This window comes from Pongo pygmaeus, chromosome 10 (genome assembly GCF_028885625.2).
Source record: "Pongo pygmaeus isolate AG05252 chromosome 10, NHGRI_mPonPyg2-v2.0_pri, whole genome shotgun sequence".
Taxonomy (NCBI): domain Eukaryota; kingdom Metazoa; phylum Chordata; class Mammalia; order Primates; family Hominidae; genus Pongo; species Pongo pygmaeus.
In genome coordinates this window covers 16,149,834-16,176,642 of record NC_072383.2, presented here as the reverse complement: position 1 = coordinate 16,176,642, position 26,809 = coordinate 16,149,834, and the positions used below count along the sequence as shown (strand labels likewise).

Sequence of the window (26,809 nt, the reverse complement as noted above, 5' to 3'; positions counted from 1 at the left end):
GGGGAATATATTCTGTTTCCTTAGGCTGCTGCTCTAAGCACTTTGCCCTTTTGGAATAAATTTGTTCTTCTTATACTGCCTCCTAATAATCTGCACGGCAGAGAAATGTGGTTTATTTCATGGTGCTTAGCCTGACTCACAAACTACTTAAGAATTTCTTTTTCACATGTGTAGTCATTTAATATTTAAACTAGTTTCCATGAACCAGTTATAAATATGAGTGAATACTTATTAGCTGACTTGACATCTAAAAGGATGGTCTTTCTACTGAAAGCAAAATATTGTAAGAGTCAGATGTTTGAACTCTTTTTAAAGCAAAATATTGTAAGAGTCAGATGTTTGAACTCTTTTTAGTCTAGATTACTCAAGAGGAAACAAACAGCAAGATCCCATTTAATTGCTTGTTATTTTGAAGAAGGAAATGTTATGTTATTTTTCTTCCCCTGAGGGCCGTATCCAGGGCAGTATCATTTTGGTGTTTTTATAGGTCTGTGAGATATTTCCAATGTTTCGAAACTAAAAAACAAGTGAGATTGACATAAATGTATCTGGACAGTATAATGTTTCAAAGCTTATCCAAGTAGTTGTTCTTTCAGATTGAAGACTTGGTATTATTTGTACTAAAGTCCTATTGATATAATTAGTTTCATTAAAAATTTTAAACTAATGGATGAAAAGGACGTACCTGAATCCAGGCATGGATTATGTAGATGTGAAATGTTAATACGTATCTGTATATGCATAACTGTGTGTGTGTGTGTGTATGCTTAAGTGTGTTTAAGTTACTATCAAGCATTCTAAAGGGGGATGAGTCACACATACAGACATAGCATAGAAACTGAGTTTGGGCTTTTGTGGTGGTCTGCCTGTGTTTGAGGCTTTACCATGTACTAACTGTGTGATACTGGGCAAGGCACTTCATTGTTCTGTGCCCCAGTTTCCTCATCTGTAAACTAGAGATAAAAGTAGTACCTGCCTTTTAGAGTTGTGATTATCAGTTGAATTAATGCGTGCAAAGAACTTACAACAATGTTTGACACATATATGGACTTAATAAGTGTTATTGTTTTTGTAAATTATTATTAAATATTGGTGACACAGTTGATTCAGAGAGAGAAAAGAATTACCTTTTAAAAAAGTGACGGTTTTGAAGCCAAAGATATTAGTTAATTTAGCACATTGAAGTCATAAGGTTGTTTATCATTAAGAGACTATGGTATAAAGATGGACACAGGTAGGTAGTAGTTTATTCTTTATAATATACCTTACATTACCAATTTTTGACTATTTTTAAAATCTTCTTTCTCCTGACCATATGTTTATGAAAATGTTCTTTACTTTGAAACCTGGCTGGGTTTAGAAAATATATGTCCTTTGTCTATTTTGTGATAGACTTCAATTTTGTCTAATCAGTGTTTGAAAGAAATGGCACTTGTATGGACTTCCTTCCAAGAAAAACACTGGGTGTTTCAGGAAGTGGTCTTGGTGAGTCAGAGCATAGTACTTTTTCCTCTGAGTCAGTTTTGAACCTCCTTGATATAAATAGGCATGCTTTTACCAAAAGTTCTGCTTTTCACATGTTAAAATCATCATTGATACACGGCTACACTAACAGCAGTGCCTTCATTGGTTTTTCTGCTCAGTTGACATTGAGGCTCTTTATCTAATTGTGACTGTAGAAATTCTGTGGAATAAATTTCTTTTTAAATTTTCAATTTAATTCTATACTTCTTAATTAGTTTCTGTTTTCACACCAATTTTGCTTCAGAAAGGAGTGGAGTCAGGTGACCAGTTGTGTAAATTTTAGAAGAATTTATATTGGTGATAATATGCTCTTTAGTCATTAGAATTCTATGACTTCTGTTTTAGCCCACACATATAACTCTTTATAGCCCAATTTCAGTTCAGGGATTATTTTGCAAAAGACTGTACTAGTTTGCCACACCTCAGAATTGTTTAGAAGATAGAAAAGAATACATTAGAGTGATTCTTCATAACCACATTAAAAAACATTAAACATGATAAATAATTGCCAATTGACTAGATACTGTTAATGTTGAGTTGGTTAGGGAAGACTTTCTTTTTTTTTTTTTTTTTTTGAGATGGAGTCTCATTCTGTCCCCCAGGCTGCAGTGCAGAGGCACAATCTCAGCTCACTGCACCTTCCACCTCCTGTGTTCAAACAATTCTTGTGCCTCAGCCTCCAGAGTAGCTGGGACTACATGTTGTGCAGCACCACAGCTAATGTTTGTGTTTTTAGTAGAGATGGGGTTTTACCATGTTGGCCAGGCTGGTCTTGAACTCCTAACCTCGTGATCTGCCCACTTCGGCCTCCCAAAGTGCTGGGATTAGAGGTGTGAGCCACCGCACCTGGCCTAAGGGAAGACTTTTAAAAAGGGGCGGGAATTGAGGAATTGAGAAATTACTAGATGGGAGGTATAAAGTAGTGGAAAGGGCATTTAAGAACAGACACTTAAAGTTGGGTCAGTCAAGATGTGCTCAGGACAGACTGGTGGGAATGAGGGTTTATATGTAGGAGTATTTGAGAGAATATGGATTACTGGAAAAATTATGTAAGCCAAAATTATGGTTGAGCCTTGAATGGTACACTAAAAAATTGTATGTGTGACTATGTAGTTGGTAACATTGTTTAATTGTCATATATTTCTCTTGAGTTGTAATTGGTTGAATGCAACTGGTTTTTAGTGAATTTCATTTTATAACTAGTATTTAAAGAAAGCTTCTCTATTTCTCTTAAATATATAATCCTGCAGGAAAATAAAGGAACTGATAGATCTAGATGTCAAATGATCTGTATGTGCTTTTGCATATAATCCTCATAACAATCATTCTCATTTTACAGATGAGTAAACCGAAGCTGAGATAGGATAATGACTTGTCTAAGGTCACAGAGAGATGTTAGTCAGGATTTACACTTAGGGTTGCTCATCTTCATACTATTTTCTTTCCACTATGGCAAAATACCACAATAAAAGCACTGGGACATACTCAGTAAGTTTTTATTATTTCCAGTAGCTATGAAAAAGCAACTCAAAGGCATTTTTCTTCTGAACAGAAGTATTACTTTCTTTTAGGAATAAGTCTTTGGACTCTAGGAAACTGCCTTGTGGGTAAGCTTGTTCTCCTCCTCTTGGGGAGCAGTTTTCTGTAAGGTTTGCAGGGGCAGTCAAATCGGTGGAGGGATCATTTGTAGGCTGTGGTGAGCCATGCTGTGGATCATCTGTCCTTTGCCCATTTATATTAGTAGATTGATGGTCATTTTCATTTTTTCAAATCTGAAGCATCTGGGCCTTGATTAGTTGGAATCTTTGATTTTCATTCTTGACATATACAATGATTACAAGAATATGCTACATTGTTTAATCCTATTTCCTTCATAATGGGGAAGCAGTCATGTGGCTCTTGGCAAAACTGACCTTCCCTGAGATTTCAACAGAGGCAGTTGAGATTAAACACCGTTCTTGTAAACACTGAATCTCCTATCTCCTAAATTTCAAACTGGCATCCTGGAAAAATTTCTTTGTTAGGATCTGGAATTGAACAGCTCAGTTCTTAGGAGAGCAGGGAAAGTCATGATGTTTTCCCCAGCTAACTAGTTTGAATGTGCTACTATGTGCTGGTACGTGCTATTCCCGGGGCTTCTTAGCAGCTAAATTGTTTTTTTTTTTTAAAGAGGATGAAGATTTATTTTTCCACTCCATTTGAGGAAAATAAGGAAGTTGGCTGGCAATAAGAGAGGTCAACATGGAGAGGCTGGAGGAGAGAGATGTCTGTTTACTGTGTGGATGAGGTTAACTTAAAGAGGGGGGTCGGGGAGTCTAGTTGACACTGCTTGTTCTTTTCCTTGAGTAGTTCTTGTTAGAAGCTAGAGCTGCTGAATATTTTCTGTTTTAACTTACTTGGTTAAAATATTTATTAGTAAGATTTTAAAATTACTTTTAGAACATTGTTTTATTCTGTCTTATAAGAAGATTTGAGATAGACATCTCCATTTGGCCAAGTAATAAAATATTCACAGGCATAATTTTTTATAAAAGATTTTAGAAAATTGTATAGTTTTTCCATTTTACGTTTATTAAACAGTTTCAGAAAGCCTTTTAAAATACATATTTCTTTCATAATCATCCATATGTCTCCATGCTTTGTAAAACATATGTTGCCTCAAAGTTGGATATAAAAGTGTCAATTCTAGTTTTATTGATAGCTTTTATACAGCTGGAAATATGTTCCCATAGAGAAATTTCTGTAATAGGCATGAACTTCATGGAACAAAGTCAAGGTGATGCCATGTTCTTTTGGAATTTGGTGATTCTTTTGTCACTCTAGTGTCCACTGTCTTTATTCTGATACTATCTTGGCCTTTATATTGATCCTATTTCTAATAATCCTGATCATCTACTGCTTGGACTCCCTAAACTTTCAGAATCCAGTTTTCTTACTTACCAATAAAGCTAGATTATCAGTTCTTTTTAATACAGATGTAGGACTATCATCTGTAATTTTTGGCAAAAGAAGAAAAAAATCCACGTAGTTCTTTTTAGAGGTCATGTGACCATGTGATTTTTGGGTAAAAAAACTCTAGCCATTATTTTCCTCTATATGGCAAAGTGGTTGAATTTTATCCCGCATCTACTGTTAATTACCTCTTTGACAGTGAACATGTTATTAAACTCTTTACCTAGCTTATTCATCTGTAAAGTGGGAATGATAATTGTTCCTACTTCATGAGGCAGTTGTGACAATTAAAAGAAAATGACACATGTAAAGCAGTTAGAACTGTGCCTGCCATGCCGTGTTTTCTAGATGTGAGCCATTGCCACCACTGCTGCTGTTCTGCCTCTTCCTCTTCCTGCTGTCACTGCAATTGGCAGTTTGTAATAGTTTAGTTTTCCTTCATGCCCTGATTTTGTACCACCATTTGGCTTAGAATGGGGGACAGCAGTTATGCCATGTAAGTGATATCCAGTTTATTTAATCAAGAGCTGGAATTAATTTGGGGGTTATTTAGAAAAGTTAAACTTTTTCTTCCTATAAGCAACACATTTTAATCAGTTTGTGCTTGTCCCTCAAGTTTTCCCTTCTTCAGTCTACAGGCCATTTTCCCAGTTGCTTAGAGATGGGAACTGTGGGAATAGAAAGAAAGAAATGCAAATGCTGGCCTTACGATAATTCCCTCTTCAATCTCCTCTTCTTTCTGACCTAAAATAGCTTACTTACCCAAACAAATCTATCTGAAATTCCCAAACAAAAATCTACATAATGTGATCCGGGACATGAAGGTTCTTTGGTCACTCTCCCTTCCCTGCTAATCCAAACACCTTTTTTCACTTATTAATTCACTATAAAGTGGTGTATTTCTGCTTAGTTTTAATTCCAGATGCCCAAGTTTAGGAATGTAATTCCTGGCAAATATTTTTGGGGGTTTATAAATTGACACTGGCCTAAAAGTGGACGTGTAAAAAAGTCCCATTTCTTCCCAAGTGGAATAGTAGTTCAGGTGTTTTTCTCTGACCTTCTGATTCATCAAGTCCATGTTTTTGTTTTTTTTTTGAGACAGAGTCTCACTCTGTCGCCCAGGCTGGAGTTCAATGGTGCGATCTTGGCTCACTGCAACCTCCGCCTCCTGGGTTCAAGCAATTCTTCTGCCTCAGCCTCCCAAGTAGCTGGGATTACAGGTATATGTCATCATGCCCAGCTAATTTTTTGTATTTTTAGTAAAAACAGGGTTTCACGATGCTGGCCAGGCTGGTCTCGAACTCCTGACCTCGTGATCTGCCCGCCTTGGCCTCTCAAAGTGCTGGGATTACAGTTGTGAGCCACTGCACCCGGCCAAGTCCATGTTCTTAAACTTGGAAAGTCTCTAAAGTTAGTGTTTTATAGATTTTACTGTTTTATTTTTGTATTTCTTCATCCCTACTGTCTTTTAGTTTGTGTTGCTTATGTTCAAACTGCTACCTGAAATATAATAAATAATAGCATTCTCATTCAGAATTATTTTTACATATTTTTTTGTCAACAGAGTACTGTTTCACCTGTCTTGAAACATTAAAAACACTTTCAATAAATGCATAAATTCTTTGTTTTAAAGGTAGACTAATTATACTGGATTTTAGATAGAGAAATCCTGAGAGAACATTTTCAGAATGAATCTCTCAGTCCCATACTTTTGAGAAGTTCATAGCTAGGTTTGATGCAGTCTGTGTTTGTATCCTTATAAATGCTATTTGTTTTATTTTTACTTTTTAATAAATTAACAGAAGTTGTCATGTTTATTCTTTTTGCAACCTCCGCCTCCTGGGCTCAGGTGATTCTCCTGTCTCAGCCTCCTGAGTAGCTGGGATTACAGGTGCCTGCCACCATGTCTAGCTGATTTTTATATATTTTTGGTAGAGATGGGGTTTTGCCATTTTGGCCAGGCTGGTCTCAAACTCCTGACCTCAGGTGATCCACCCACCTCAGCCTCCCACAGTGCTGGGATTATAGGTGTGGGCCACCATGCCCCGCCTCATTTTCTTATTTCATGCTCTCCTTCCTGTAGATTGTAAGCTTCATGAAGGTAGGGACCCTGTCTGTTTTGCTAACTGTGCACTCAATATGTAGAGCTACCTTGTCTAGGGTGGTAGCTGTTAGTCTATATGTGGTTATTAACATTTAAATTTAAACTAATTTATATGTAATAAAACTTAAAATTCAATTTCTTAGTGGCACTAGCCACATTTTAAGTGCTCAACACTTGTGCTCAGCTACTGTATTGAGCAGTGCTAATATAGTGCATTTCTGTTATTCTAGGAAGTTGTATTGGACTGTGCGAGAGCATTGATGGGCACATTCTGGTTACGTAGTAAATATTTGTTAAATGAATGAGTGAATGAATGAAGTAGTACTCAGATTGGCAGGTGCCAATTAATGTTGAATGAATCTTGTTTGAATAATCATGTTTAAAAGTTATTTTAGTTTTTAATTAATCCACGTTGACATTTCCCCAGCCAACTTCAAAATACTGGATTTATCATTAGTAAAAGGAAATTATATAATAGTGGTTAAAAACACAACTTGTTGCTGATGTCATGGCCAAATTACCTTTACTTATAACTCTAATAAGTCTCAGATTCTCAATAAAATGAGAATAAGAAGTTCTTTTTACCTCTTAATAAGAAGTAAGATAATGCATGTAAAGTGCTTGCACAGTGGCTGACATAGTAAAATACTTAATCAATGAGCATTATTTTTACAATAATGAAATAGTGAGATATGTCTAAATTTACCTCATTCGTGGGTGATTTCATGGTTATGAAAAACTTTACTGCTGGTTTTGAGAACTTCTATTATAATTTCACATTTTTCAAAGATAATGCTATTCACAGTCAAAGCTTATATTTACTGACTTTTAAATATGAAATATAATAGGCGTAATTATTTTTTCCCATTGGAATTAACTTTTTGTTCTTCCTTTATCTTTTAATTACTATATAAGTAGGTAAACTCTCAAGAAGAGAGTTTCATACTACTTTTATAGGCAACTTGAATTTTAAAACTAATGTACAGATATATCTGCTTTTGTTTTGGAGTAGTCCACAAATAATTTGTTCCCAGCTGTATCAATTTAAATGGGCTTCTCTTTGGGAAAAAAAATAATAAAAATGGATAAAGTAGTGGTTATTTACCTAAGGATGAATTCCAGGTTTTATTTAGGCACCTAACTCTGCTATGATTTAATTTCTAGAAAAACAATTAAAGCAAGAGCTTTTCATGAACAGTAATGTCTGATTTAACTGGGGTTATTGCCTCACGTCCATGCTTTAGAATATTGTTTTTTTCTCTGGGATTTGAAAACAGAATTTGTTGTTATAATAACAATAGGTAGTTAAACATATACTACCAAAATACCAGCGGACTTTATCAAATGTAAATTTCCTTCTTTTTTGTGTGTGTGTGTGTTACTTTCACTCTGGTTGTTACGGTACCTTTGTTTTTAGTATAAACTTGTACTCATATTTCATAGTCCACCTGAACCTCTCAAGTTCACATTAGAGGTGACTTGAATTTTTCATCTGGGTTTTTCATTGACTATTTCTTAATGTTTAGACAATGAAGGTATGTTACAGAAAAATGGCAGACTAAGCATATACATTTGTTTTATTTTTTAAAAAATTTTACTTGAAGTTCTGGGATACATGTGCTCAATGTGCAGGTTTGTTACATAGGTATACGAGTTCCATTGTGGTTTGCTGCCCCTATCAACCCATCACCTAGGTATTAAGCCCCACATGCATTAGCTATTTGTCCTGATGCTCTCCCTCCTCTTGCCGCACCTCCATCTGACAGGCCTGTATTTTTCCTTCCCTGTGTCCATGTGTTCTCATTGTTCAGCTCTCACTTATGAGTGAGAATATGCAGTGTTTGGTTTTCTGTTCCTGTGTTAGTGTCCTGAGGATGATGGCTTCCAGCTTCATCCATGTCCCTGCAAAGGACATGATCTTACTCCTTTTTATGGCTGCATAGTATTCCATAGTGGTATATGCATTTATTTCACTTCCTCCAAATAAAATAACAGTAAAGGGATTTTTAAAATGCAGAAAGCCAGTGAGACAAAGGGACTATGTAAAGCCTGTGGATAATTGTAATTAACCTAGAAGTCCTTACATACTGAAACCTAAGCTACTATTGAGAGACATTGAGAAGCAACCTTATTTTCATTTCAGAACCTCCAACCGACTCAACAGTGAGAGTGAGGCTGAGAATAGTAGGATTTATTAGTCATGTGTTTAAAGTGAACTTGGATCCCAGATGCCTCCTCACACTCCAGTAAAACCAGTAGTTTATTCTGTGGAGAATGTGAACTAGAGAACTCGGTTGGGGATACCAAGGCACAGGCAGAGGGTGAAAGATGAAATGAAATGCTTACTAAACAGTAAGACACCCTGGCTGACTTCTTCCACTTATTGCCAAAGTTTTCACAGTCAGCTTTACATTCTCTAAACATGGAATTGGAAGATACTTCCTTGGAGAACCTGACTGATCTATGCAAAAGACCTATAGACACTGATGGTTGGGGTCTACCAACAGGACTGCTGTGCAGTGAAGCCCACTTGTTCACAAGCCCCACCCATGTACACTGACTTTCTTGCCAGCTTTTTAGGGCTTCATCTTCAATATGAGTAATAACCATTAATCACCTGATATTTAAAGCAATTCAGAAGCCAAAACAAAGCTAGCAAAAACAAGGAAATTGTCATAAAGAGACAATGAAGGGAGAAGAAAACTTAAAAATATTATCATGGATATTCTCAGAAAGATCAGAGAATATACTGTAATCAGAAAATAAGTATAGACACTATAAGAAAAGGAAGCTTTAGTTTCTAAAAATGTACTCCTGAAAAATGGAACTGATAGAAGAAAATAAGAAACTCAAAATATTTTTTGAAGATAAAGAAGAGGAAGCTACCCAGAAAGTAGAAAAAAAAATTACAAAATGAAAAACAAAAGAGAAAATACAAAAGTAGAGACTTAGACCAGGAGGTCCTACTCTGAGCAATTGAATTTTTTAGAAAAACGAAAAGTATATATAGCAAGGAAACTATCAAAGAAATAGCAAAAGAAAGTTTCCCGGACTTTAGGAAAATGATTTTCAAGTTTGAAAAGGCCTATTGTGTTTCCAATATGCTGAATTTTTCAAAAAACACCCATACTAATGTATAGCACCATAACATTTCAGAACATCAGGGGTAAAAATGAAGATCCTAGACTCCAGACAGAAGAAAACAGACAGGCTCTATACAAAAAATTGAGAGTCAGCGTGGCCCCTAACATTCAGCAGGGGCCATTGAAGACAGAACCACAATGGCTTCAAAATTATGGGGCACACACAAGAAAAAAACCAAACCTCTTTCAATCTACAATTTGAAACCAAGACAAATGGTCCATCATGTGTAAAGGTAGAATAAACACATTTTTCATCATATAAAGTTTCAAAAATGTACATTTCTAATACTCTTTCTCAGGAAGTCCCTGAAGTATGTGCCCTACCAAAATAAAAAAGTAAAAGCATGGAAAGAGGGAGGTCCGGGATCCAGGAAGCAAGGCTCCAAGACAGGGGAAACATGAAGGGGATTCACAAGGTGGTGAGGAATGTGGATCCCGTGATGAAAGCTCTTCGGAGCCTTAGAGTGTAATCAGTTCAGAGTGGAGCAGTCATATATCTGGGAAAGAAGCCTGCAGAAAGACAGAAATGTTAGAGTAATGATAGAATGGGTAGTGCTTCAATGTATTGAAAGGAGGGCTCCACTTCTGGTGGTGTAAAGTAATAAAATTAACGAGGGGGACATAGGATCACTAAGAGTTGGGGGGAAAGATAATTATTAACAAAAAGAAGACAAATGTATAAAAATGGAAGGGTATTCTTAGTATACTGTGAATAGCATTTACATAGTTTCAATAATTAAACACTGAATTTTAGTCTCACAAAAATGTGGTGTATCTGTAATTTATCCTCTGTGATATGATTCTCACTTCATCTCCAACCTCATCCCTCATAACTTCCTACCAAACTGCTGACGGTTTCCTAAGTGTCCAAAGCCATCTCTTGCCTTTGCTCTTCTCTTTTGCCTTCTGGCTTACTCAGCGCCTGCATCACAGCCTGTGAAGGAAGGCAGTTATGAACTGAATGTCTCCCACTTCCAGCCCTAGGCGCAGGCCTTGCATACTGTCCTTCTACTTGCCACATTGTACTATAAATGATCCTTTTGATGTCTCTCTGCCCCATTATACTATATATTTCTAAAAGTCATTATCTTTCTTTCTTTTTTCTTAATTTTTTTTTATTGGTAGAAATGGGACCTTACTATGTTAACCAGGCTGGTCTCGAATGCCTGGCCTCAAGCAGTAACCCCATCTTGACTTCCCAAAGTGTTGGGATTACAGGCATAGTAAACCACTGTGCCCGGCCTCTCTTGCCTTTTTTGGTCTAGTCATTCTTTGAGGGAGATTTTATCCTCTAGATCCATCCCTAATCTAGTTGCCCTTGAACTTCACACTTTGCTGTCTCTATTGCCTATAATGTGGTCTTTTCTTAAAGATGCTTTTTTTCCCCCTAAAATTTCTTTATTAGCAGGAAAGCTTCAAGGAAAGTTTGTCCTAGGTTTTCTGTGAGTTGGATGAGGTGCTAGAGATTTGATTTCTTAGTAGGATTACCTACTGACAATCTGGCTTGTTTTTTTATATTCAGCCAAGTGTAGACAGTTAGTGGAACTGACTTTTTTGTTTGGTCTTAACTCTTCTTTGTTGCATCACTTTCTAGCAGCCTATTAGGACTGCCTCTATTCTTGAAGATAAATGAAAAATACTGTTTTGAAAAGAGTGCATTTTTATCTTTGTGGGCAAAATGTTAAGAGGCATAAGATAATAGGAAGAAGGAACAGTTAAGAATTGAGGGTTTTAACTTACCTGCTTAGTCGTGAACTTTTCATAGACTTATAAAGTTATACATGTTGCTCTTGATACAGTCTGATACCTAGAAAAGTATACAAAATATTCTGTTAGAAAGCAATTACCTTCCCCCATATAATCATTCTGCTGGCCATTGGATCTGTAAAACCATGTATTGCTAAAATAGAGCAGACAAATTCAAACAATGGATAATCCTTGATAAGATATAATACCTCTGTGTTCTCTTATCAAAGCAGTCAATGTTAGAATATTATGGCAGGCAGGAAGAGAGGAAGTTGAGATAAGAAATAGTGACTATCAATAAAATATATGAGAAGTAGTTTGCGGGTAGTGTAAGTATGTGCATTATAATACACTAGAAAGATTTAGTTAACCTTTAAAAAAATAGAATTCTTAGGCTTTTTAAAAAAGTCCCATGTGGTTTAACAATTAAGTTTTTACTTATAGTAATATTCAGGAGATGTATTTATGATTTAGAAAAGTGGGATGAATTCAGTACAGCAGTTGCCTAAATGTACCATTTTCCACTTTGTAGGTTGTAAGCATTTATAAAGATATTATTGTACATTTTAGAAAAGATTGATCCTCTTAAGGAGCTGTACGGAAATGCAGTGAGTCACCTGCAGTATTTTGTTTGCTGCTTAATGTCCTTTGCTCTAGGTGATGTAGAGGAAGGTAATCATGTGGTGTCAGGGTGGTTAAATATTAAAATATTATATCTCATCCGTGGGTTATAGCTCTTCTTGCTGTACCTGTAATGTTTTATGATTTACTATTTTTAGATGCCATTTAATACACCAGAATGAAATTTGAATTCAGGCGTTTCAGTCTCATTAAAGATGATATTACCAACGTTTCTCCTCTTCTGGTCCACCTCCTTCCCCAACTCCCAGCCTCTGCTAACTACCATCCTACTTTCTACTTCAGTGAATCCAACTTTTTTAGAGTCTGCGTATAAGTGAAATCTCTGTGCCTGGCTTATTTCACTTAACAATGGGTACACGGTTTCAGTTAGGAGGAATAAGTTCTGGTGATCAATTGCACAGCACAGTGACTATAGTTAATGCTAATGTTTTGTATATTTCAAAATAGCTAACAGAGAGGGTTTTAAATGTTCTTACCACAAAGAGATGATAAATATTTGAGGTGTTGGATATGCTAATTAGCCCGATTTAATCATTTCATAGTTATACATGTATCAAAGCACCACATTGTATGCTATAAATATATACAATTATTATTTGTCAATTAAAAACAAAACAAAACTTTTTAAAAAGATGTTTTTAGAGTATGTTTTTCCATCTTCCCACGCAGCTGATTTATGTCAGGCCCTGGTAGGTCTTTTTCTGTTTGCTTTTGTAAAGTATGTTGAACTGTACTAATTTAGCATGTGGTGCTGTTATGGAAAAAGGATATTTAGCATTAAAAATATATTTAATCCTAGTTTTCTCAGTAAATACTCTTCCTTTCCAAAAACTAGCATTTTTAATACCTTATTTTAAGAAAAGTTGATTAGAATAAAGAATATAATTGCACATCAGAGTGTATAAAACTGAAAACTTTTGGCAAGCACACAATGGTCAAACTATCACACAATGGTGTAACTTATTGAAAAAAAATAGGATGTAAGTCAGTCAGATCAGAGTTTGAGTTCTGCTTCTAATTTTAGCTTCTTGTGTTACTGAAACAAGAAAAGTTCCTTTGTCCCCCTCGCAGGGCATGCAATGCCAGTGTGGCTTGTTTCTTCAGTGCCCTGCTGCTCAGACCTCTAGGGGACCATGCAGATTGGCAGGCTGTGAGGTTCCAACCCCACAGCAGTGTCTAGGGGTGAATGTTTACAGATGAAGCCCCCGTGGGTGTGTGTTACAGGGTGCTCTTTTAGTTTTGCTGTCTATAGACAGGTTGTGTTAACCAGCTCAATTAGACTCTCTACCTTATTGCAAGGACGGGGTTTTCTATATCCTGGGGTTATTGCCTTGGCGTATCGGAAGAATCGGATCACACGTGGGCTTGGAGAATGAGTGCAGGGTTTTATTAAGTGGAGGTAGCTCTCAGCAGATGTGGGAGCCAGAAGGGAGAATGGTTTTCCCATGGAGTCCGGCTGTCACTGCTAAACTCCAAACTCCGCGTCATTCTGCCGGTTAGTGGCCAGCAGCATGCTGGTACCTGTTGGTGTGTTCCTCTGCTGGTGTGTTCCTCTGCCAACGTGCCCTTCTCAATGTCCAGCTGCTTATGTGCCTGCCTGCTAGGTTCTCAGGGTTTTTATAGATACAGGATGGGGGCGTGGCAGGCCAGGGTGGTCTTGGGAAATGCAACGTTTGGGCAGGAAAACAAAAATGCCTGTCCTCATCTAGGTCCATGGGGGTGGAGCCCTAACCAGCGACCACGCCTTCCTCTACCCAGCACTTCCTTTCCCCACTTTTGTATTATTTAAAGGGACCACTCCCTTCCTTTCCGTATCATTACCACTTAGGCAAATGACATAACCGCCTTGAGGCTGTCATCTCACCCATAAAATAGAGCCAATAACTAGCTGATAATGTTGTTTTAAGGATAAAGTGAGGTGATATTTGTAAAATGTCTTATGAAGTGGGGGCTCATTAAATGTTTTCTTTCCCTTTCTCCTTTGTGTTCACTTCTGCCTATGATTTTACCTTAGATGCAAATAAGACATTACTTGTCAGTCATTCATGGTACTATATGATTTTATTAAGTTTCAAAATACCACACAAATGGCGGTTTCTTTGTTTCAATTTCTTCATCTATAAAATGAGAATGAAGAATAGTACTTCCTTCAAAAACTAATGTCAAATTAGACAGTAGAATGCATTTAGCATGATACCTGATGCAGTGTTAAAACTCAATAAATAGAAGTGATTCTTTTTAAAATTAGCATAGTTTCCCAAGTCAGTAAAATATCAACAACATTTTGAACTGAGATATTAGTAATTTCCATGTATAGTATAGCATCCAGTAGTACATGTGTGCCAATGATGTCATCATAGCAACTCAGGGAATAGACAAGAATTGGAGGGAAATACAATAGTAGTATTAGAATATGTCTATGGCTCTTTTCTGTATTAGGCCTTCCTATGAAATCCATCACAATAGCAAACATAATTAGTGCTAAAGTAGTTATTTCTAAAGTTGCATATTAAATTTTGTTATGAGTAGTTTTCTTCAGCCACTTGTTAAGCAAACAACATTCTGATTTGATCATATTTTCCTAAAATTATGTTCTAATTTATGAACAGCTTAAGAATTTTGTCATAAAGAAAGAGGAACTAAGTTAACTATTTTAAGTGATTTTATTGTGTTGATTCAAAGGCATAAAACTACTCCTTTACATTGATACTGGTGTTGAGAAAATACTGTTCTTCTATATGGCCTAGAAATTATTGTGATACCTTCACAGGCATTAACCACATTATTGTTACAAGAGCTTAATATCCTTATTAGTTTTTTGAGTTTATTCACACATAAAAATTCTTTGTTAATTGATATTTGAACAAATAACATAGAAAAATACATGGTGCCATCTTTACCAATGGTACTGGTAGGAGATATTAAAACGTGATTGCTCTAGAAGACACTGCAGGAGACAGAGTGTGTGATGATTTAAGAGGTTTAAAGAAGATTATTATTTTCTAATGTTTTAAGCAAAATCATTGGTAGACAATGTCACAAAGTATTGGTAGAAATTAAGTTTCACTGATCTTTCAGTGAAAATCCTAAGTAATGATAATACCCCCCCTCCCCCACTTGGTTGTAACTTAGACTGGGAGACATAAATTAAATTAAATTGAAACCTAGACATAGATGTTTCAATGTCATATCCAAACACACAAAAACACAATTCTGTAGATAAAAAACATCTGTGATATTTTCTGAGAACACAAGTCATTTGAAGGACAGTTAAATATGCGGAGAGTTACTAATTATGTGGCAGCAAGATTGGGTAGGTAGTTTTCTAACATTGAGTCATGACTACATACTCATCTACCAATTTGAAAATTGATATGAGATGCAAGCAAGAGTAAAGAAAAGGAATCTGAAACTTATATTTGAGAATCTTAAAACTTTCTAATACAAATTTAATTTGCTGAGTTAGCCTTATAGCCTCGTTTATTTCTTCTTACAGTCATTTTTTATACATTCCATTTCCTTTCTTTTTGAAAATTATAGTGTGTTACATTTTTGATGTGCTTAACTTAGATCTTAAGTTTATCATTTGTATCCTTCTAATTGCCAAATAATTTTATTTTCTGTAGAAAATAAAGATAAAATTATAGTAACTACGACTTACTAAAAGTGTTTTCATAAGGAAATTGATGCTGTTACTTAAAATCAAATATAGCTGACCCTTGAGCAAATGCAGGGATTAGGGGTGCTGACCCCCACTCAGTCGAAAATCTGTGTATAACTTCGACTCCTCTAAAACGTGTACTAATAGCCTACTGTCTACCTAAGATAACATAAATAGTTGACTAACATATTTTGCATATGTGTTATATACTCTAAAATGAAGTAAGCTAGAGAAAATAAAATCTTAAGAAAGAGAAAATATGTTCACTATTCATGAAATAGAAGTGGATCATCATGAAGGTCTTCATCCTTGTTGTCTTCACGTTGAGTAGGCTGAGGGAGAGGAAGTGGAGGGGTCGGTTTTGCTGTCTCCCGGTGGCAGAGGTGGAAGAAAATTTGCTTATAAGTGGACTCTGCAGTTCAACCTCCTCTTGTTCAAGAGCCAGCTGTAGATGGTAGCTATTATGATGGCTTTAGTGTATACTTTCAGTAGAATTATGTAGTTAGTGTGATTAACTGCATTTGTGAGTCTTTAAACTTAAAAGTGATTAAAAAAACCTTTATCTCTTTAGTTTTTAGGTTGCTTTAACAGTTTATAAAAATAAAAACACTTTTTCCGTTAGAGTTGCTCATTATTTTAAATTGTGTATATGGTGTATATGGGTATAAACTGGGTATGTCTTAAAAGCCTAATGGAAAAAAAGACAAACATTTGTAATTGTTTCCTTTGCGTGGTATACGCTGCAGTTGCTCCAATTGGGTATTTGAAAGCCTCCATATTTGCCACATTAGCCACCACGATAAGTGAAACTGTGATTGCCAAATGACAAAAAGTTTCTAGATTTAAAATTCAATTTAGCAAATTGACATTTTCTATCCCCTTTTCTAATGTTCTTTTATTCTAACAGATCACTATTTTAAAACAAAACAGAGACCATGCATTTATTTGATTGTCATGAAGAATTAAACATGAAAAGATGAGATGCTGTGGCTATCACTTTTCATTAAAACCAGCTGCTGTGGTTTTAAAACGCAAACCAGATCAAAATCAGCACAAACCCTAGGGGTTTAATTTATATACTGAATGAACCAGGTTGCTTTGAAAGAACACTTCTTTTTTTTCAGTTTTGGAAGAAACTTGCAGATCTCTCATTTCATCTTTACACTAGCACTGTGAGCGCGGAAGATGAAGAATTGTCTCTATTTTACTGATGAGAACATTGAGACAGAGGCTTAATTGACTTTTCTAGCCCAGTTGGTGCCAGGAATAGTGTTAAAATTCCAGACTATCTCTAGTTCCATAATATTATTCCAGGCCTCTGTGCTGGCCCAAATTATAGAATGTAGCAATGATGTGCTGTAGTTGGATCCTTAGCCAATTGTGAAGAATTTAGGAATTTTATAAGCTGCTATTAAACCACTGACTGCTTGAAATTGGCCATGGTGGGAATATTTATACCATGGAAATCAATAAGCACTACAAATCAGGCCCTCTGCCTTGTCCCACCCTGATAATTGGTTTACCAGCACATCACTGATTGTATCTAAGTATAAACTGAAGAAGGAAAACAACAAAAATGGAGCACAGCAGTGTAATATACACGTAATTTTATAAGTACATGCATGTATAGGGCAGAGGCCAATCTTTCTTTGCTTCTTAATTTATAAATTTGCTTTTAAGCAGTGGATAGGAAAGCTTGAATTAAATTCCAGTGTTTTGGGGGCCATTCTTATCCATTTTTTAAGAACTAGGTCAAGTCCCAGCCCTTCCAGAAAGTAATGACAGTCTTCATGGCCTTTTCCCTCTCCAAACTTCTAGAGGATTTAAAATAGAGCTACATATGTTGGGACTTAATTCCTTACTATTTGTTTTACGTGAATTAACTTTGTTTCCCTAAGAATACAATAAACTCTTTGAAGAATGGGACATGGATTTCCTTCTTTCTTTCTTTGAATAAATACTTAATGAACACCTATTCTGTGCCTGGTACCCTTCTTCTTGTTTGAAAAGCAGAAGTCATCAAACAAAAATTCAGGCCTTTTGGGGGCTAAGAGTTTAGTGAAGAGTCAGGTATTAATTTAAGTGAAGGAAAAGTTATGAATGTGGTAAATGCTTTGAAAAATTGTTTATATTATGGAGAGTATCTGATAGTGGGATTTTATCTATCCAGGAAGGTCAGTAAAATCTTCCCCTGAGGACATTGTGATTGAACTGAGATCTGAAGAATGAGAAAGAATTAACTCAAAGTGACCAGATCTTGAATATTATTTCTTTATGTAGGCTTTCTATGCCCTTCTAATTTGAGTTAAGTTCCCTTATTATATGCATCCATGTTATGATGAATGTTCCCTTTGTAATAATAAGTACAACTTAAAATTTAACATTTATTCATTGTCTCTTTCCCCCAACTAGACTGTTGGCCCTATAGTTGGGACCATGTCTGTTTGGTTCACTTTGGTGGTCCCAATATCCATCACAGGACCTGAAACTTAATAATCAATTTTTGTTCATGCTTTCACCCCCTTGGCCCATAAAGCTGGTGTACGTCCTGCCTAACTCACAGTTATTGAGAGGACATAGTAATATAATATATTTGAAAAGACAAAAGTCAGAAAAATAAGACAGGATCCAGGATAGCTTAGTGACACAAAACCCGGAGAGGACCAAATATCCAGGAGTGAATAGAAATAAATTGGGTACAGCAATGTTGTCTAGAAGAAAGAAAAGGCCATTCTATTTGGTAATGAGGAAGTTTTACTCATTATTTACCTTGTTTGAAGGAAGTTTGTTCAATCTGTAAAACAGATTTGAAAATGGTTTTTGAGGTTAAATATCTGATGCTGATTTTTAAAGTTATTTTCTTGTGAAAAGTAAAAGAAGTGTGTAAATGAAAACTTTCTTGAAAAAAGATGTATCCATGTGCATTTGTGCATTTGACAAAGCACATGTTGTCAAATGTGCTTTGAAGGAAAGAAGAAATAAAAGAAGGAAGGGAGGAAAGAAAACCACTTGCAGGCAAAAAGACTGCAAGGTAACTGTTACCTGGTTCTCTGTAAATGATAGGGCTCTGGGTGATACTTTTTGCTTTTATACTTTTCTGTATTTCTCAACTTTTTAAATTAAATGAGTTTATTACTTTTATAATGGAACAGTAAACAAAATAACATCTCATAAAATTGGTAGTTGATTATGAGTTTGGGCGGAATGTAGAATTATGTCTATATGCTTTGAGGACTCAGAACTTTATTTTAGATTTTTCTTTTGTTCACCTAAATTTGCTTACAATTTTAGCATAGTAATTTTAAATGCCAATTGGATCTTAGTTTAAATGTTCATCTATACCTCTGGGGCCTGAGCTCTTTGAGGGTGGAGATCGTTATCTTTGTATTTCTACTATAATTCCTGGCAGCAACACATATTTGTTGAATGAATAACTTTTGAAACTGAGATGTCTTGACCTTTTTATTGCCTTTAATCTATGTGTCTTTCTTTTTTTAGAACACACGAGTGAAAGACACAATGAATGGTCATATTTCTAATCACCCCAGTAGTTTTGAAATGTACCCATCTCAGATGAAGTAAGTTAAAAAGTTTATATTTAATATGTTTTGGGGGGATTTGATTTGGTGATTTTAATTGTTTTATATTTTTAGTGAAAAGATTACTTTTGTTGTGTAGTTCAGTAGTTCATTCCTCATTAATATGTAATATCTTTGTTACAAAACATGTTATTAAAAGTTTATTATGTCTGATAAGAATAAGATGGTGAAGTACATAGCCTTATGATAATGATATTGATCTCACACTTGGAAGATGTTTCATTCTAGTACTTTATGCATTCTTGCTTTTCATGGTTGAATATATAATCTACTTCAGAGCTTTGAATTTCTGTGGTGCATTCTGTTATTGTTGTTTGTAAAATATTGGCATTTGAGAAGGGTTAAATGTCATTTAGTATAAACTAATCCAGTTATTTACCATTGTGTAAAACTAGAAAAGATCAGGCAAACTAACAAAATCATTCCAGTGGGTCCAGATATAACTTGAAATCATAACCCTGACTTAATTGGCCATTGTCTTATGTATTACAATTAATGTTATTATTTGACATTGGCCATTGTGGTGTATATTTTACTCATCATTTTTTCATAACAGGTAATGTTTACTATTTTGAGAGAATAAAATAAAGTGTAGTTCTTAATCATGATGCTAAAAGTCCTCAATCTGCCACAGCTTCTCCAGTCATTCGTCTATTCTGGGAATGTTACATTAACTGCATCTTTCCACAGACACTGTGCTATTTCTTGAGTCAGTTCCACATACCTTTTCCTCACTTGATTCTCTGCCTGTTTATAGAGCTTCTTTCCACTCATTTAGATTCTGCTCGTGTCAATGTGGTAGTAAAGTTTTCTTAGATATGTTGATAGTTAGTCCTTCTTTGATTTTACGTGTCATATCTATTAGTTTTACCCGGATATCACATTCTATTATAATTATTTTGTGTACTTGTTTTATTGACAGCACCCTGTTTCCTCCTCCCATAGTCCTTATTCTTCTAGGTTTTGGGTCTTAAAAAAATGTTTATTGAAGAAATGAGTAAAATTCAAATAAAGCACTATTTATTTCACATAACATATTAGTAGCAAGAGGTTAGATAGCCTCCTGCATAGCTGGGATTACAGGTGCCTGCCACCATGCCTAGCTAATTTTTTTTTTTTTTTTTTTTTTTTTTTGAGACAGAGTCTCCCTCTGTCACCAGGCTGGAGCGCAGTGGCGCGATCTCGGCTCACTGCAACCTCCACCTCCTGGGTTCAAGCGATTCTCCTGCCTCAGTGTCCTGAGTAGCTGGGATTACAGGGATGTGGCACCACACCCGGCTAATTTTGTATTTTCAGTAGAGGCGGGGTTTCTCCATGTTGGTCAGGCTGGTCACGAACTCCTGACCTCAGGTGATCTGCCCGCCTCGGCCTCCCAAAATGCTGGGATTACAGGTGTGAGCCACCGTGCCTGGCGATCAGTATGTTCTTTTAAACACATGGTGATTATAGTGCATTGGAATTTTTATTTTCTTGTTGAGTTTCTGTTACTTATATTGGACTTTAACCCAACACAATGACCTTTTATTGTTATTATTATTATTACAGTGGCTACGGATCATCACCTACCTTTTCCCAGATGGACAGAGAACATGGTTCAAAAACAAGTGCAAAGGCCCTATATGGTAGGTTTGTTTATTTGATAGGGTATAATTCTGTTTCTAACCACTTTTTACAAATTACATTTTCAAACTCATGGTTTGAACCCACACACTTAATATTGTTTGGAATGAGGTGGTGATAGCTAAATAAGGATTATTTTAAAGAAGAGTTTTTATAAAAACTGCCAAAGCCATGAACTCTGCTTGCTGTTATACATTTTAGAACTACAGATGAAATGTATTGCAGTGTTTTCAAAAGTCCTATGCATGGTGCCAATGCCCTAGGTGGCTTTTCCCATTTACTACTTGTAATAATGTTTGTTGATCTTTGTGACTGATCTAGTTGGTGGTGGACTGACAGGTGACAGAACTTTTTCCTCATAGCTCTTGAATTTTGGGGGGTATTATTACAGTACGTCTAATAGATGTTATATAATTTCTTTATGCACTGCAAAATAATTACGCTTTTTCCCTGACCTTACTCCCAGTGCCCTCTCTGGATTGTCTCACATATACATACTATTTTTTTACACTTCAGATATAAAATAGAAGTCATAAGTAACAAGAAGTCGAGGACTCCTGAAATTTGCCACATATGTTTAGGATGGCATGTATTTGTATAGAGTCTGGATGGCCACTTTTATTGTATAACAATAAAGAATGAGAATAATATTGTGGTTAATAGCAAAGACTCTGCAACCAGACTTCCTAGGTTCAAATTCAGTTATTTATTATCTGAGTGATCTTGGGCAAATTAATTTACCTGTGTGTGCCTAATTTTGCTTATCTGTGTAATGGGGGTATCTCACAGGTTTGAAATGAGCATTAAAAAAGTTAGTACATGCAAAATACTTGGAACTGTTCTTGGCAAGTAGAAAACACTGTGTGTGTTTGCTATTATTGTTGTTGATATTATCGTTATTATGTGCTATAGGAAGCAACAGCATTTTCTAAATTGTGGAATTCTTTTTTACATTATCTATATCTGCAACTTCTTGGCTGTTGTAAGAATAAACAATTCTAAGGTTTTGTGATTGTTTTTCTACCTATATTCTTAGTGAATTGGCATTATCACTGAAATCAGACATTCATAAAATGGATTTAATACCATACATGCCTATACTTTTTATAGCCTTATTAATCTGATTATTGTTGGTTTCAGTTTATTAAGTATTGTGACATTCTTACTGTGGTCTAATAGTTGTGAATTGTAGATCTAGAGAATGTATCCAATAAATATTTTGTCATTAATATGTGTATAGAACAGGACCAAAAATATATGATCCCTGACTTTAAGGGACTTACGGTCTGGAGAATAACTTGAAGATAACAGAAAAAGATTTTTTGGTTAAGAATAAAATAATTCCTTCAGTCTTTCATTTCTAGACAGATTATTTACTAAGTGCAGTATTTATTAAGTATGCTATGCCATGATCTTCATAGTCTTTATTTCTATGTGCTTTCATTCATTTCAAAGATGACTAAGAGATGGCTGTTGCCTATGTGCCATTTTGGTGCAATAGACTAGTAAACACATTGTTATAATAAAGGGCTAAATGTGCTTAGATGGTAGTGTGTAGGAGGTGCACTGGTGAGGGTTGGTCAGAAAGGATTTAATAGAGGAATTGAGCCTTGAGCTGAGCTGTGAAAGTTATATTGTGTTCTTCAGCATTTCAGGGGTCGGAGGATGCTGCAGACAGTACGAAACCCTTTTAAGCAGGACTGTCAATGCTGTGAAGGTGGCCCATATTTGTCTTGTTCACTTCAGGATTCCCTGTGCTTACTGGCATAGTGGCTAATATATAATTTATTCTCAGAAAATACTTGCAGAATGAGTGTAATGAATTAATCAGATGCAAGCAATTTGGTGTTAACTGGAGAGTGCATGGTGGTGCATTGGGAAATAAGATTGAAAAAATGAATGTAGACCACATTGGGAAGAATTATACTAAGGAATTTAGGCATTGTTTACAATGAATGAGCAGCCTTTGATGTATTTTACTCAGGATAGTAATAGGTCAGATTTGTTCTGGCGCACTCTGGTAATAATATTGAGGATGAATTTGATGAATATGGATGGAAATAAGTGAATCAGAGATTTAAGTAATATGGCAAATTAGACACCTAATAATAGCCTAAAGACTTTCAATAAGGAGAAAGAGTATTAATCCTCTCAGAAATACCACAGATCTAAAATCTAATTTCAGAGAACTAAGAAAGAAATAAGAATAGAAAATAGAACTCACCTGTAAATTTTAATGTTTATATTGTATTAGAAGCAACTTTATAAAATCTTAGATCCAAGGATTGAAAAATCTTACTTTTTTTTTTTTTTTTTTTGGAGACGGAGTCTCGCTCTGTTGCCCAAGCTAGAGTGCATTGGTGCAATCTCGGCTCACTGCAGCCTCCGCCTCTGGGGTTCAAGTAATTATCTTGCCTCAGCCTCCAGAGTAGCAGGGACTATAGATGCATGCCACCACGCCCAGCTAATTTTTGTATTTTTCGTAGAGACAGGGTTGCTTACGCTTGTGATCCCAGCACTTTGGGAGGCCAAGGCAGGTGGATTACCTCAGGTCAGGAGTTTGAGACCAGCCTGGAAAATCTTTAGCTTTTAAGCAGTAAATTTTATTTTCCCCCTTTTACATATAAAGCAAAGTGAGGCTCTCTTTTCAACTTAGATGATTATCAAAGTCACAGAACTTAAAACTTGATTACAATGTAACAATTTTGTATACTGTAATGAAAATGAGCAGTGTATAGGTACAATGAGATAGAAATAAAAATGGATTGAAATGGGCAAATCCAAGAAGCATTTATAGGAAAGAGAGAAGTCTTAGCAATGGATTGGGCTTAGAAGTAAGATGGCTTTAAATTGCAGATGTGGTTTCTTTCCTCTTTGTTTCTAATACCCACCACTGTCTCTCAACACACCGCACAAAGACATACACACAGTACCTTCCCTCTGAGAATTCTCAGAAAATGCCTATGGAATGAATGGACAGATGGATGAATGACAAGGGAGAAATATGTTCATGTTGTGAAGATAGCTTTGCAATAAACAGATTCTAGTTGAAGTTTTTTTTTAGGTAGCTTTAGGAGTGTTTAGCATCCCAGTCTGCATAGTTTTAACTTATGTATAGCGTCTGTTATCACATGCTAGAAGTACGCATGATATAACAACATGGAAAAAAGAAAGGCTTGAGACCCGGCCACATGGGAAAAAGCAGCCCTAAATATTCAGAAGGGAGATGAATCTGAATGATTTGGTGTAAAGGTAAGGAATGCAGCCCCCGAGTTTCACAGCGCATAAGCTAATGTGCACACACAGGATCCTTTGTCACCAAGAAGAGATTATATGTATCTTCAAAACATGAACATATTTCTCCCTTGTCGTTCATCCATCTGTCCATTCATTCCACAGGCATTTTCTGAGAACTCTCAGAGGGAGGGCACTATGTGTGTGTTTTGTGTGGTGTGTTGAGAGACAGTGGTGGGTATTAGACACAAAGAAGAAAGAAACCACATCTGCAACTTAAATAGTGTATGCTGGCAGTGTCTCGTCTTAACTGGAAATTTAGTAAAGAAGAGATTTATGATATAATTTGTTTTCTCACAGTTGATGCATCTTATGTAAAATTTATCCTTTTACAATTTTAAATGAGTTGAAATCATCTTCCAAGAATTAATTTGCCTTCATGGGTGGTACATGAACATCTTTGTAATAGGAGGATACTGTTTTGTGCACTGGAACATGAATGTTCACGCTGTTTTTTACGCACTGACCACAGTCTAGATACTCTGTCTGAAGTTTCATGCAGAGTTTTTCATGAGAACACTTTTCAGGTCTGACACCATAGTGGGCCTCCTGGATTGCTTCTACTGAATGTGCTTGGAAAGGCAGCAGGGATTTTGGGGGCCAGAGGATCTGAATCATGGTACTGCTACCAAATGGCTGCTGTCTTTCACAAATGATTGGCCCCAGTTTCCTTATTTATAAGATAAAAATGATAATAATTCTGTGGTAAGTTTATATGAGAAAACGGAAGTAATGACGCCTTCAGGGGAATGGGGAGTGGTACTGGAGAGTCACTTTCTGTCCTGGGTCCTCAGATTCATCAAGATTCTCAAATTTAATATTTTGATATTACCTCCAAATGATGTTAGACAATTATAGTGATATTTTGACAGAATCAAGAGGTGACTTTCATTATATATTTTAAAACTTATATTCCATATATCACTCCCCATAATGCTCTAGAAATATTTTTTTAAGTGGTATAATTGTATTGTGAACTATGCTTGTATATGACAATAAATTTGCTTATTTGAAGACATACTAATTTATTCAAGGAAAATAGTGAAAATATGCTGCCATTTTAATAACTCAATTTTGCCATTTTTAAATTATCATACAAGAAATTTCTGAGCCAGCGTGTGAAAGATTCCGCATCATTATCGTCACTGACACCGTAACACTTACTTAGGAAGATAAATATTAATTTCTCTCTCCTCCAGTTATAACAGTAACATTTTATTTAGCTACTGTTATCAGAATACTGGAAATTTTATATTTTTTTCCAACTAAATTTTAAGCACTAAAATTTAAAACTTGTTTTTAAGGGAAATACTTGTATATTAAATATTCCCTTCCCTTGGGTGTGGCAGCTGTACTCTCTTCTTGGTGACAAAGGATCCTGTGTGTGCACATTAGCTTATGCACTGTGAAACTCAGGGGCTGTGCTCCTTACCTTTACACCAAATCATTCAGATTCATCTCCCTTTTGAATATTTAGGGCTGCTTTTTCCATGTGACTGGGTCTCAAGCCTGTCCCTTTTCCATGTTGTTGTAACATGTGAGCTTCCAGCATGGCTTCTGATATCTATAGGCTGGGAAACTAGATAAAAAATGTTCTTAGTAAATAAGTTCTAAGTGGGGACTTGAGAGTCTTTTTTTTTTTTTTTTTTTTTTTTTTTTTTTTTTTTTTTTTTTCATTTGAGATGGAGTCTTGCCCTGTCACTATCTCCGCTCACTGCAATCTCCGCCTCCTGGGTTCATGCCATTCTCCTGTCTCAGCCTCCCGAGTAGCTGGGACTACAGGCATCCGCCACCACACCCGGCTAATTTTTTTGTATTTTTGGTAGAGACGGGGTTTCACCGTGTTAGCCAGGATGGTCTCGATCGATCTCCTGACCTTGAGATCTGCCTGCCTCCATCTCCCAAAGTGCTGTGATGACAGGCATGAGCCACCGTGCCCAGCCGAGGGAGTCTTTTCTACTAGAGTCTGTATGTTAAAATATGCACATGTTAATGTATAGACATGGTGACATCTCTAACAAACACTCAGAGAACTTCATTTATTTAAGTGTGGGTATTATGCTATGTTCTGAATAGCTGGACTTTCCAGAAAGGTAACTTCTCTTTAGATTAGATATTGCTTAATTTGGAATGTGATCATTTCATAAATTACCAACTGCTTAAAGTCATTTTATCTCTAGAAAACTCATTTCATTGAATTACCAATTAGTAATATTTAGTTGTCATTACCAACATCTACAGTTAACTTTGAGATTTTATTATTGGGAGGACAAATAATATTGGGTCAGTATGATAGAAAGGTACTCTTTTAAGTCTCATTTTATTTTTATTTTTTGAGATAGGGTCTCGCTCTGTCGCCCAGGCTGGAGTGCCGTGGCACAATCTCAGCTGACTGCAAACTCCACATCCTACTTCAAGTAATTCTCCTGCCTCAGCCTCCTGAGTAGCTGAGACTATAGGCATGTGCCACCACACCTGGCTAATTTTGGTATTTTTAGTAGAGACAGCCTTTTGCCACGTTGGC

The 26,809-nt window shown here is 35.9% G+C and overlaps 1 protein-coding gene across 15 annotated transcripts in view; it reads left to right on the top strand.

Moving 5' to 3' along the window:
* EPS8 (EGFR pathway substrate 8, signaling adaptor) overlaps nt 1-26,809 on the top strand; it is a 171,606-nt gene that overhangs the window by 88,062 nt on the left and 56,735 nt on the right. For 14 of the 15 annotated variants that reach the window (XM_054445144.1, XM_054445146.1, XM_063672456.1 and 11 more), the window contains 2 exons: nt 19,271-19,350; nt 20,917-20,993. In XM_054445144.1, coding sequence (XP_054301119.1) covers nt 19,292-19,350; nt 20,917-20,993 — 136 coding nt within the window. In that variant the 5' untranslated portion in view covers nt 19,271-19,291. The remainder of the gene's footprint in view (nt 1-19,270; nt 19,351-20,916; nt 20,994-26,809) is intronic. The other variant, XM_063672466.1, reaches the window with a different exon arrangement.